Here is a 12,807-nt window from a genome sequence, read left to right on the forward strand (position 1 = left end):
ATGCAGGTTCTTTTGGTAGCACAGACCCTAGTTTTGTGAACCAAGACAGATGTTCTGAGGTTGCCATACCCAACTCCTCTTCACTTTAGCAGTCAGAAGTGAGAGGAGCTAAAGTGAATAACTTGGATCGTTGTGCATCTTCACCTGCTGCAGGAAACAGCAGCTTTTTTACTTGTTCCTCGAACCATATCCAAATAAGCAAGACCTGAATAGTCAACTTCAAGCCTTTCTGCTTGAAACCCCATTAGCAAATCACTTTACTGGAAATCTTGACAAAACTGTCTAGCCTCTTCTACAGCAAGCCTTCAATAACCTCTATAGCCCTGGAGCACACATTTCCACGCCATCTTGAGTGCATTCTTGGTGCCATTAACATGCTCAGCTGATTGACAGAAAAGCCTCTTCACTAAAAGGTCAATTTCTTCTTTTTCTGTCAAAATTAAAGGCCTCCACCTCCCAAACATTGTTGTTAAATAATGCATGTCAGGCCCTGTAACTCTCAGGGTGACCATCAGAGCACTGGGTTGACAATTTCACATCAAGCCACAAACCTTGATAAGTAAATCGTGGTTTGGTCTTGACTAAGCTAATTCGGGTATCAGCAACATAAGGTTTGTGATTGTTCATTTTGGAACTGTTTCAACAAGAACAAGAGAGTTCATTTTTACTCTTTTCCTTCAAGAAACAGCAACATGGCATGACGATACCATATTCAGATTGATCCATATCAGAATCTTCCTCTGTATAAATCTCTTAGAAACATCTCTCATCTCAAACTCCATATTTGTACACACTGGAAGTTATTGGCATATCCCCCCACCCCCTCCTTCTCTCTTTTCATCTTAGTAACATATATACCTCTTGTCATTGTCTCTCCTTACACAGGTTCACACACACCACTGATTTTGTTAGTTGTCAAAACCAGCGGTATTGTCCTTTGTTCAGGCACAAGCTTTAGCCATTTTCTACTTTAACAGGGGAACCTCACCTGATTTGTCTTTTTTGTTTGCAACTAATCGGTAGGTACAATTGGAAATACTAACCAAAGCTTTTGTAAAACAATACTTTTTTCATCTTTGGTTGCTCAGCTCCTTAAGAGGACTGAACCAAGAAGAAAGAAAATTCATGAGCCTCTAAAAGGACTCAATTAAGGAGACTCCTATGAAAGAAGTTTTAATATCAGCAGCAAACCATCTTAGAATTAGAAACACTATGCAAGGAAAACAGATTTCTTAGACACCGCTAAGTTCAGTTCTGAGGTTGAGAGCATTCACAACCTCAAACTGACCACTCACTGAAAATGAAACGAACACCACATGAGCTTAACAGAAAGTTTTCCCCTCCATAGGGAGAGTGAGCTTGCATATGTAAGAGCATAAATTTCCTTGCTACTAGGTCTGGTACTTCTTGAACCAAGATTAGCACACCTCTTTGTAGCCTAGCTACTGAGGAGAACCTCACTCCTCAGCCTACCATGGGAGGACTGTCACACACTGTCATATACCTGTCATCACCCTAAGGATCAAGCTCCAGTCCACATCACTAAAGTCAAAATCAGGTGTCACTAGCTACTCCTCTCATTATACTGATGATACTACTGACTGCTCACCCTCAGAAGCTGAAGTCTCTGTGGAGAATCAACATTCAAGAGATGCCTCCTATGATTCCTCCTGCTATAAGTCTTAAGACTCCTCTTAAAGCTAGGTTCCTCCTCCAGACTCTTGTGTAAGAAAAAAGTAAAGCTAATCCTGCTGTCTTTTTGTGGTACTTATTCAGTGCATGATGTCAAGCCCATTAGACAAAGCAGCTAAAAGGCTTTACATGAATTCCACAGACCTACGCACCTGCTGGCAGAGTGATGAACATGTTCTAGCCCTTTCCTCAAGAAGAAATGTGGACATTTCTCAACTTGAAGTGTGAAGGCTCATTGTTGGCCCTATGGACAAGGAACAAGAAGGAAGGAAGCATGCTACTGTCATACCACTTGCATAGTGAAAGTCTAAGTTTCTATTCAAAGAGTATAGGTCTTTGAACTTTCTCGTTTAAAGCATAGACCCAACAAGGTTAAATTACATCGAAAACTACTTAAGGGAAATTGCGTGTAGACTCTTGGATTTGTCCTACGCAAGAGAATGAGAGAAAGTCAGGTTAATTTGGAAAACTACCCCTGGGTATCTACCTACTTTCATACGGTCACAGCCATTTTCCATTAGGGACAGATGCACTTAGCTTTGCAAAGCTCTTGTTGGGGTGAATTCCCTTTTTGTAGATGAAACATCAACAACCATTATAGCCACTGAAATCAAACAGCAAACTGAACTGCTTAAAGGGAGCAGTTTTCCCAGGAAGAAATGGACCAGGGATCATAGAAGACAGGACCTTTAATACCCTCTTTTTATATAATCTTCACCCTTTTCTGAGAACACGTCACACTTTTCGCACACTAAAGTGACCCATTAATGCATGACATCAGAAAGACCACAAAGATGGTTTGAGAAACTTGAGAGCCTATAAGCCTGATGAAGACTTGGAAATTCCTAAACTCCAAAGATCCTTCCTGTAAACTGTAGATTCAGGTAATGTTATTTTTGAAGGCATCTCTCTCTACTCTACTCGTGTCACAAGGACACAGCCAGGAGGTGGAAAGAAAGGCAGAACCAGTCAAAGAGGAGGTATCTATAGATGTTAAGAGTCAACAAGTGGATCTCAAGGGGGCGGTAGAACTAAAACTTTTAGTTTAGGCAGTTTTACTTACATCCTGTAAGCATGTTGCTACTTTTACATATCTCTAACCAACTAAAGGACATGTTCCTGGCATCATCTGCGACTGCATTTCTGTATTTGGCATTACTTTCCAAACTTGATTACTACTTTTCATCCAGTCTCATACCTTTCATCTTCTATTCTTTATCTACTTTGCTGCCAACACAACAATGAAATTATATTGGTAGAACACTGCAAGGCAATGCAGTAGTATCTAGTAGAATTACTGAAACTTTACAATGTTGTATCAGACTTCTTAAATGTGTATAGATTGTATGTGTACAGAATGTAAGTTAGCAAATTATCACCATGGCACAAACTTAGTGAATAAGTTTGGCATAAACTGAACAACTCATTTCTCTTCTGCAACATACAAGAAATACTTATCCTAAAATTAATTTAATAATTAATTAACCTTATCCTTACACAATGCTCAAGTTTACACTTGGCTATAGAAGTTGTACTTTGGATTGAATAGACTTATTCGGAGTCACTACACCTCACAATTATATTGAATCAAATGACCGAAGTAAAAGGTACATTTTACTAGTTCTTACAAAGGACAAATTTTCTAACTGTACGTTAATTCACAAAATGTCAGTATTGTAATTTAGCAAAATATCTCATTTTAAAACATCCTGATGCTAGGTTTGGTACAGCTACACGAGCTAACACCTTTGCTAACTTTCCTTTTCTAAGGCCTGATCTAATTCCTCCTTTCCATCAAAAGCCATTTAATCATGTTTATAATGGGTCTCTTTTCCTTTTATGATGCAATTTAAAAATGAAAAGAAGATCTAGGACATGAATCGTTTCATGTAGTTTGGTCAGTCAACCTTACTGAGCAACTGCTCTGATATAATTATGAACTGCCCAGAGGTCTCTACATCTTCCTCAGGACAGTTCGTGGATTATGCTACACAGCGTGCACAAATTATTAGGAGTGAGTATTTTGACCACCTCATTTTTATGCATACTTTCCAACTCCAAGATGAATAAACTTGAATGCTTATTGGATTTAAGCATATCTGGTGTATTTGTGTAATGAGGGAGGGTGTGGCCTAAGGAGATCAACACCCTATATCAATGTGTGTAAAATTATTAGGCAGCTTCTTTTCCTCAGGCAAAATGGTCCAAAAAAGATTTAACTGACTCTGAAAAGTCAAAAATTGTAAAAAAATAAATGTAAAAAAAAAAAAAAAGAAAAGAAAAAGAAAAAGAAGGGGAAAAAAAAGAAACCTACAGCCAGTTTTTAGTTTAAAAAAAAGTCTGCATCTTTCAAGATCATGACTTATGCAGGACAAATGCTCCATCACACGCATTGAAGTACTCCACTGCGTGGCTAGCCAGTAAAGGCCTTAAAGATGAAAGAATAATGAAACGCCCCCCTTCCTCACCTGACCTATACCCTATTGAGAAATTGTGGGCCCTTCTTAAACAGGATATTTATGGTGAAGGAAAACAGTACAGCTCTCTGAACAGTGTCTGGGAAGCTGTGGATGCTGCTGCACAAAAATTTGACCGTCAAAAGACTAAGAAACTAGCAGACTCGATGAATAGAAGTCTTATGACTGTTATTGAAAAGAATGGTGGCTATATTGGTCATTTATATTTTTTCTGAAATGTCAGAAATGTTTATTATTTGTAAATTGAGTTGTTTATTATTCTCACTTTTACAGATGAAAAACAAGTGAGATGGGAAAATGTCTGTTTTTCATTTAGTTGCATAATAATTCTGCACACTAATAGTTACCCAATAATTACGCACACAGATAGCCTCCTAAGAAAGCCAAAACCTCACTCTTACTTTTTCATATATTTAGGTTTGAGGTTTATTAAAAGTTTGGATTGACCGAGGGCACTGTATCTGTTCAATAATAAAATGAATCCTCAAAAATACAACTTGCCTAATAATTGTATACATACTGTATAAACAGGACAGACTTTGACAGGAAGGAGTTTGACTCATTGTGGAATTGATCACCTTCCAGTGGACTTCAAGCATGGACTGCATGGATAACCTTTTGTGTTCATCAGGACTATTACTGCAACCCCAGTCATAAAACCAAGGGGGTAATGTAGTTACCATGGCAAGCAGGAGGTGGCAGCACCAGAAGTAACACAAAGTGCAAGCTCACATCTATGGAAAAAAGGGGGTGTGTTCAATAGCAAACGGATCTGGTGTTTAAATATATTTGACCAACCAAACTTCATTCTTTCTGTTTTATACTTCAACAAGATTAGAGCTCAAAGAAATGCTCCATCATCTCTCTTGTGGTCTTCATTCGGCACCACGTGAACATCTGGACAATTGTATTGTTAATATTAAATACGACATAGTTGGTGAATGTAAATATGAATTTTGTTCTCACCAGAGTGAACAACAATAATGCTATGTATCATCACAATCATTGATATTTCTAAATTATTACTGTAAATAACAGGGGTGTAACAATGTACTCTGCTCAAGATTCAATACGATTCGCGATAATGAATTGCTTTTCTCACTATATTTTTAACTAAATTTTTGACTGTAGAAACAATGGGGAAAAAAAGCACACATTTCTTATATATATTTTTAAACAAACAAAAGAATCTTTACTCCCCTGCAATAAAGAAATTATGTGTAGATGTTTATGCTTCAGAAACAAAACAATGCTTCCAGTTGTAAACAATGGAAAATATTGTTCAAATAATTTTTTTAAAGAAATGTTAATTCTCCTGCAGTTACAAGAAAATACAAAGACAATTCAAGGAACATTGGTTTTATATCATGCTATTATATCAAAATGTGCTATTGTAACAGCTTCACCATAGGTCAAGTGCAACCTCTGGTGCTCAAGCAATGCAACTGCATTAGATAGCATAATAAACAGAGAACAATATAATCCATCAGCACATTTCTGCATCGCAGTGAATTGCGTCACGATGAATTGTTGTTACACCCCCAGAAAATAAAAAGAAACGTTTTCATGTATGATTTGGGACTCTCCTGCCCAGGCCAGTTTAATGTTATCAGTACTGGGAGGTCTGCTTTGACTCTGCAGTGACTAAATAATATTTCTAGGACCACCTTTCTCCACCATAGGAACATTTCAAAGATTAGGAACATGCTCTCGTCACATGATGCAGAAAAGCTAGTCCAAGCAGTAATAACTTCAAGATTGGACTACTGTAATGCTTTACTATCTGCCTGGACCATTAAGTGCCTAAACAAGCTCCAGCTAGTTCAAAATGCAGCAGCCAAAGTTCTAACTACAACATTTGATCACATCACTCCAGGAATATCCTTCCTGTAAATGTTCAAAACTCAGATACAGTCTCAATATTTAAGGATAGGCTGAAAACCTATCTGTGCAGTCAGGCATTTTATTAACTACTTCCAATCAGATCTGGAGGTCCATGGGCATTGAGAGTTATGGTAAACTGGAATGCTATGACGTGGTCACTTCACCTCTCTTTTTATCATTCAAATTTGTTGACTGAGAGCAGCGGAGAGCTGAGGTTCCAGGGTGCCCTCAGGCCCGTGTTTCCTTCTGGCTGTTTCCTTTTAGCTCTGCTGCCATAGCTAGATCTGGCAGAATCCATCATTTCACATTGTAGTTCCCCAATTTACACACCCTCGTACCTGGATATGCCTGATAATCTAGTCTCTCTTTCTGCCGAGGTACACCTACCCCTGCCGTCATGAGGTTACTGAGCTTCAACCCGTCTCAGTTGACATGGCTACTCCCACCACACCTCCAACCTGGCCAACTACTTCTGCGTTGCCCTTAATGGACATTCCCTTGCGGGATGGATTTCAGACACATGCACACCAACGGGACAAGACTAGGACCACCAAAAAAAATTGGATTAGACATAATTTCTTATTTTTTCCATTTTTTTATTTATTTTTCTCTTAAAATTATTATTGTGGTGACCATTGTCAGGCAGAGGACAAGTCTTGGTTCCTCTCTCATGCTTTAGGGAGTTTTTCCTTGCCACTGTCACCCTTGGCCTGCTCATTGGAGGTTTGGACTTGGACATTTGTAAAGCTGCTTTGTGACATCTGTTGTAAAAAGCACTATATAAATACATTTTGATTTGATTTCACTGACAAATATGTTTCCTTGTCCGTCTTATTTTTACCATTTCTGCATGTTCACTGCCATGACAAAATTGTAACGAAACCATGTTACTGGCTCTATCTGGTCTTTTAAAGGGAATGACGGGAGTTATTCTTATTGGATATTGTGGCAGCATGCCTAGCCACTGCTGTTGACCTTGTATGCAGTCAAAATCAAACCTCTTTCTGCATTTGTGCCACTCTACACTGATTAGTGCCTCTGCTGGTCAAACATTATTTCTGCCACACCCACACATACCTCTGCCACAGTCTGAGCCTTATGGATGACAATTTTAAATGTTGGCAGGATTAAAGGAACAGTACTTTCCTAGTTTAGATCTTAACAGACCTTTATCAGTTTGTAAACAAATACATACTTTCAGAATATAATCAACATTAGTTTTGGTGTCCCACAAGGCTCTGTTCTGGGTCCGACGCTTTTTCCTTTACGAATAATTTCATACAGAGGTAGAATATTTTAAACACTGAGTTTCTAATAGTTTCCACCGCTAGGCTGATGACACATTTCTATGTCTCAGCCAAACAAGATGACAAATATTATCTTAATATTATTGAAGAATGTGTAAAGGACATGAGACACTGGATGTTGGGAAACATTCTCTGCCTTAATACTGATAAGACAAAAAAAGTGTTCTTATTATGCACAGACAACTAGGAGTAAGGCTTTTGATTATGTAATAAACACTGATGGACTCTCAAATGCATCTCGATCTCAGGCTGTCATTTGGAAAAATGTAAATGTAAATATTTCTAGGACAGCCCTTTTCTGCCTCAGGGGGGAAAAAAATAAATAAAAATCAAAGATTTCAAATATATCATTACATGGTGCAGAAAAGCTGGTTCATGCATTTATTATTTCCACATTGGACTACTACTATCAGGTTAATCTCAATGCTAGACTACTGCAACTCACTACTTGCTGGTCTTTCTCTTAAGAGCCATCACACCTCTACAACTTGTCCAGAATGCAGCAGCAAGACTGGTCTTCTGAAGTTCACACATCACTCCATTGCTGCGCTCCATTCATTGGCTTCCAGTAGCAGCATGCATCAGATTTAAAAGCTTGATGCTTGCCTATAAAGCAAAATATGGACCAGCGCCTCCATACATGAGGTCAATGGTCAAAGCCCGATCTGTACCTCAAGTACTTCGAACCTCAAGTACAGCTCAACTTGAAATACTATGCTTCAAGTCTCATGGAAGGCAAGCATCAAGACTATTCTCTGTCCTGGCTCCTAGATGGTAGAATGAACGTCTGCTTTTTGTCCAGACAGCACAGTCCCCTGAAGTCTTCAAATGCAGACTGAAGACCCATCTATTTGTGCAATATTTAAATGACCACTGACCCTGCTCCTATGTTGAGTAACTGAAACTAGTACTTATTGTAGGGTATTGTTTATTTCAATGATGTTTAAGTACTTATTGTTGATTGCAATTATCGTTGTCTCAGACAGAGTTTTTGTATTTTGCACTTCTAGGCAATCGACCCCTGTATTTCCGCAGTATTCTAGTTCATTGGTGCATTGCACTTCAACCTACTGTACTGGCTAGGATGTATTCTATTAATAAATGTCAAAGCACTTTTGTAAGTCGCTCCGGATAAGAGTGTCTGCTAAATGCCGCAAATGTTGTACCACTAAATGCATAAAAAGCTACAGTTAATCCATAATTCAGCACCCACAGTTGTCACCAGAACTAGAAAGTTTGATCACGTTACTCTTTCATTAGCAATAGAGTTATAGGAAACTGGGACGTTGTGATGTCATTTCACCTCTTTTTTGGCACTCAAATTTGAAGGTGGGGAGTGGCAAGATGCTGATGCTGTGGATCAGTCTTTTTAGTTGTGCTGCCATATAGCTAGATATGCTGGAGTACACCCTTACACATTATACACTGCTCTCACACACACTGTATTATTTGTAGTACTGCGCAAAGGTCTTAGGCCACCATTGGATTTGTTGTTTTAACAATGGTATAATGACCATATTTAATTATTTCCCAGTCTCTTTATTAAGACACAAACAGAAAATACAAAAAAATATGTACACAAAATTTTAAAAAACACGTTTCCGAAGAAAATGGCTTCTGCAGGCAAAAGTCCGTATTTAGTGTGCCCTCTCTTGGCACTAAGCATATCTTGAACTCTTTTGGGGAGACTGTTCTGACGTTTTCTGAAGTAATCTTCTGGTACCATTCCACTTAAGTTACATTCCATTTAGGTTTAAGAGAGCCAGGTTCCTAATATTCCCCAAGTGTAAGGGGAGGTCACCCGAAATACTTGAAACTGTAGCCTACTGAAGCTCTTTTTTTCAGTTTTTTTTTTAAACTGCATACAAATGTATTTTCTGGTTGTATTCTAATAAAGAGACTGAGAAATCATTGTACCATTGCTAAAACAACAAATCTAATAGTGGTGTATGGCCTTTGCACAGTACTGTATGAGTGCATATGTCCCACACTGCTAACCTCTAAAGCTAACCAGAGAGCGTGGTCAGTTACCTCTTGCACAGAGCGGGCGGCGGGTTTGTCCTGGTGGTTGGCCAGTATGAGGAAGGGCAGCGTGCAGAGCTGTGGGTGCTGCAGGGCTGAGTGGAGCTCCGTTCGTGCCACCTCTAGGTCCTCGTCTGATGAGGCGCTGTCCAGTACGAACACCACACCCTGAGAGCCCTGGTAATACCGGCTCCAATATTTCTTAATGGAGTCTGCTCCTGTAAGTCAGGGAGAATGCACAAATTCACATCGACACAAGTCTCGGCAAGCATAACAATCAATAACAACCTTTGCCAGACAGCTGAGGAAAACTCACGCTCACTCACCCCATCTTTTTGTAAGTGTAAATCAAATTGTACCGCGTCTAGGAAGAAAAAAATATCTTAAAAACAACTCTAATGCTAACAAGCTTGACAAAAATATTTTGGCAGCTGAAACAAGGAGAGAATTTCAACATTGCTCCAGCTTGAGCATAGCTGGAAGATATCAGCAGAGGACCCCAGCCTCACAAAATCATTGTGGATCACTGCAATATGCATTTTTATGACTCCAAGCCCACATGCCAACTCTTGAGTTTCTGCAGGGGGCCTTTGTATAGGGAAATAGTTCCATGGGAAGATATGCTCATGGCTGCAGTGTCTGCTTTTAAGCCGACCCCAAGAGCATATTAAAAGGATTTCTTGTGATGGCCAGTCTACAGCACAGTTCAAATGAATCCACTTTTACAGCCAACATATGGTTTCCCTTGTGCGGAGCAATTTTGAGGGGCGCAAAAATATGCGGCCACCAAGATGCACAAACAAAGCAGGGATTTGGTTAGCACAAGACACCAAGGGGGCAACCTGAACCCTAAAGAGATGGGACTTAAACAGTCCTCTGCCGCCCACCTGTCCAACATGCTTACAAAAAGAGCATACTGCATTATTTACAAGCGGCAGTCCATACACCTCATCCTCTTTATGGGTAGTGGCAGCTAACCATACTAAACATCTACTCACTGGTACTCGTTTTTTTTACCGATTTCTGACTGCTTTTCTGGCCAAAATGTAATGCAATTAACAGTGAATGAAAGTCAGTGGCAACAAGTTAAAATGCAGTAATCTACATGCTGTAATAAACATTATACAAAGAGGTTCCTTCCATTATTGTTCCCACTATGGCACATTCTCTGCATTCTCCTTGTTCTAATAACCTCCACTCTAATTAGTTAAGGGCTCATTCATAATTAGATGATGAGTTGAATTAGTTGTGTTGAGAGCAGGCGAAAAACAGCAAAAACATACAGTGGCTGGATACTGCAGAACCAGGAATGGTGACGCACTTCACAGGGACCCAACTACAGCTACTCCAACCAATCACAAGAGGTTTTATTTCATGTTTCATAAACAATGTAAATAAAATCAAACCATTGAGGGAATTGTGGCTCTTCAGCCAGTCTGAGAGTATTAGGTAGGCAACATTTCCCCAACTATAGCCAACTATAGTTCAATATTCTTTGGTGTTTTACAAAAAAAATAAAATAAAAAAAATCAAAAGGTTGGGCTTACTGTTCTGTTGATTCCAAATCCCCCACTGTAGTCCTATGTTGTTAAACAAACAACTCTGTTACGATAAGCTGACAGCAGGGGCATCATTCTCTCTTAGAAATGGGTATACAGTATTAACTACAATTTGTTCTGAGTGACTAAAACAAACCCAGCACCTCCATTCAAGAGATTGTGAAGGTTCTTTCTACTGGACTGTCTGAAAAGATGTTGCCAGACAGCTTTGACATATTACCTCAAAACGTCAAATAACACATACCACCACCATTCACACTGCCAATTCCAAAGGTCGTCAATCCCGTCCCCAGCCACTGCAGTTCAGTTATTAGATAAGCAGTTTTCCAAATAACACATTTAACCTTCCCATCACTAAAACATTGCCACAAAATGGTACACTATAGGCTTTACGTCACCATCTACTGGTGATAACTGAAACTCAAACACAGCTGGAAAATGCCAGGGAGATGAGAAGTCATTAAGACAGTGGTTTACTTTCTGTTCAAACACAAAACATATGCTCTAAGCCAGGAGCAATATGGGGAAAACACACCATCCATCACAGATTGGCTAGAACATTATAATAGTGAGTGGTTATACAAGAAAAACACATTGCCACAGAAATCATTAAATGATGGCCAGCATCCTGAGGAACAGAGGGCATGCAGGAGTGTGAGCTAAGTGTTTTCAGATGGCCACTTTGGCGATGGCAATAGCAAGCATGTGGCACATCTTCTTCAAGGCCTGCCAACTCCCACAGATCATTCAGGGCGTCAGCGTCATGGGGCTAAGGGGAAACGTGCACAGAAGGTAAGCAAATTTTAAAGGTGCACCCCCGACACTCCAATCCCTTTCCTGCATCCAGACATCACTTCCCGTCCCACTCCAATCCCCTCCACCCCCCAAAAAATGCGCAAGGCAAAAAAAAAAAAAATCTTTGCGGAGAACTGAGCGTAGAAAAGACAAAGTGGCAGAGAGTGAGAACATCATGGCCCATCACTGCCTCCAGCAAAAACAAAATACTATATGAGCCAGCGCTGGCTCTGGGGTTATACTCCTGCCATAACCCCTACACCACAGTTTGTTTTTCTTCATTTTCTCTTTCCTCCATTAGGCCTCTGACATTGTGATGAACTCCAACCAAGCAGGCAAGGATAAAAAGAATAAGATAAAAAGAAAGAGGAAAAGGCAGGATAAATGATTGCCTCGTTGACATTTCACCTGGAAAATTCTTAGGGAGAATAGTTGAGGATTGGTCTCAACTTGCAGGGACTTTTCACATGAAAAGGAGAAAGTGTGCTCTTTTCTATAAAATACTTGACTTCCTCTTGCTGAATGGTGAACCTCTGCATGTCAGGAGGGGCTGACACAGGAAGATGGAAGTTGTCTCATGAATATAAAAGGTATCATGCCTCATTACTAGAGTCACACAATGCAGTTAAACCACATAAGTATTCTCACCATACGAATACTTTCCATAATCTCATCAGAAAAAAAATCTTGGGATTTATTCATTCCAAACAGATTACATCATAATTTTATATCTCTTATTTTTAATCTCACATTTCTCCCAGTTTTTTATTTATTCAAAACACTAGTCGTTTTATTAGGACAATCCCTGCACAAACGCCTTGTAAGTACACTCTTTAGGTGTAAGGTTAGTCTATAGCCTAGAAGTTGCCATGAAGATTGTCTTATCTATCTGCCTTTAGCCCTTATGAGTCATCAACAGTCAGATTCTAGGGACTGCTGAAGGCATATTTGTGCGACAGACCACTTTAACCCAGCAACATTGACACACTAGCACAAAAAACTCTGCAACTCTGGCATGTTGAGACATTATTGTAGATATTGAACATAGGCTCAATATCCACAATAAATGTC

At 39.4% G+C, this 12,807-nt stretch overlaps 1 protein-coding gene across 15 annotated transcripts in view; it reads right to left on the reverse strand.

Annotated features, from left to right (window-relative positions):
- arl15b (ADP-ribosylation factor-like 15b) overlaps positions 1–12,807 on the reverse strand; it is a 61,684-nt gene that overhangs the window by 25,693 nt on the left and 23,184 nt on the right. For 14 of the 15 annotated variants that reach the window (XM_081702024.1, XM_081702025.1, XM_081702029.1 and 11 more), the window contains one exon: positions 9,392–9,600. In XM_081702024.1, the coding sequence (XP_081558150.1) occupies positions 9,392–9,600 (209 nt within the window). Of the gene's footprint in view, positions 1–1,844; positions 1,937–9,391; positions 9,601–12,807 lie in introns of all 15 variants that reach the window. The other variant, XR_003410450.3, reaches the window with a different exon arrangement.

The sequence above is a fragment of the Electrophorus electricus genome, chromosome 19 (genome assembly GCF_041902795.1).
Source record: "Electrophorus electricus isolate QZ-2024a chromosome 19, ASM4190279v1, whole genome shotgun sequence".
Classification (NCBI taxonomy): Eukaryota; Metazoa; Chordata; class Actinopteri; order Gymnotiformes; family Gymnotidae; genus Electrophorus; species Electrophorus electricus.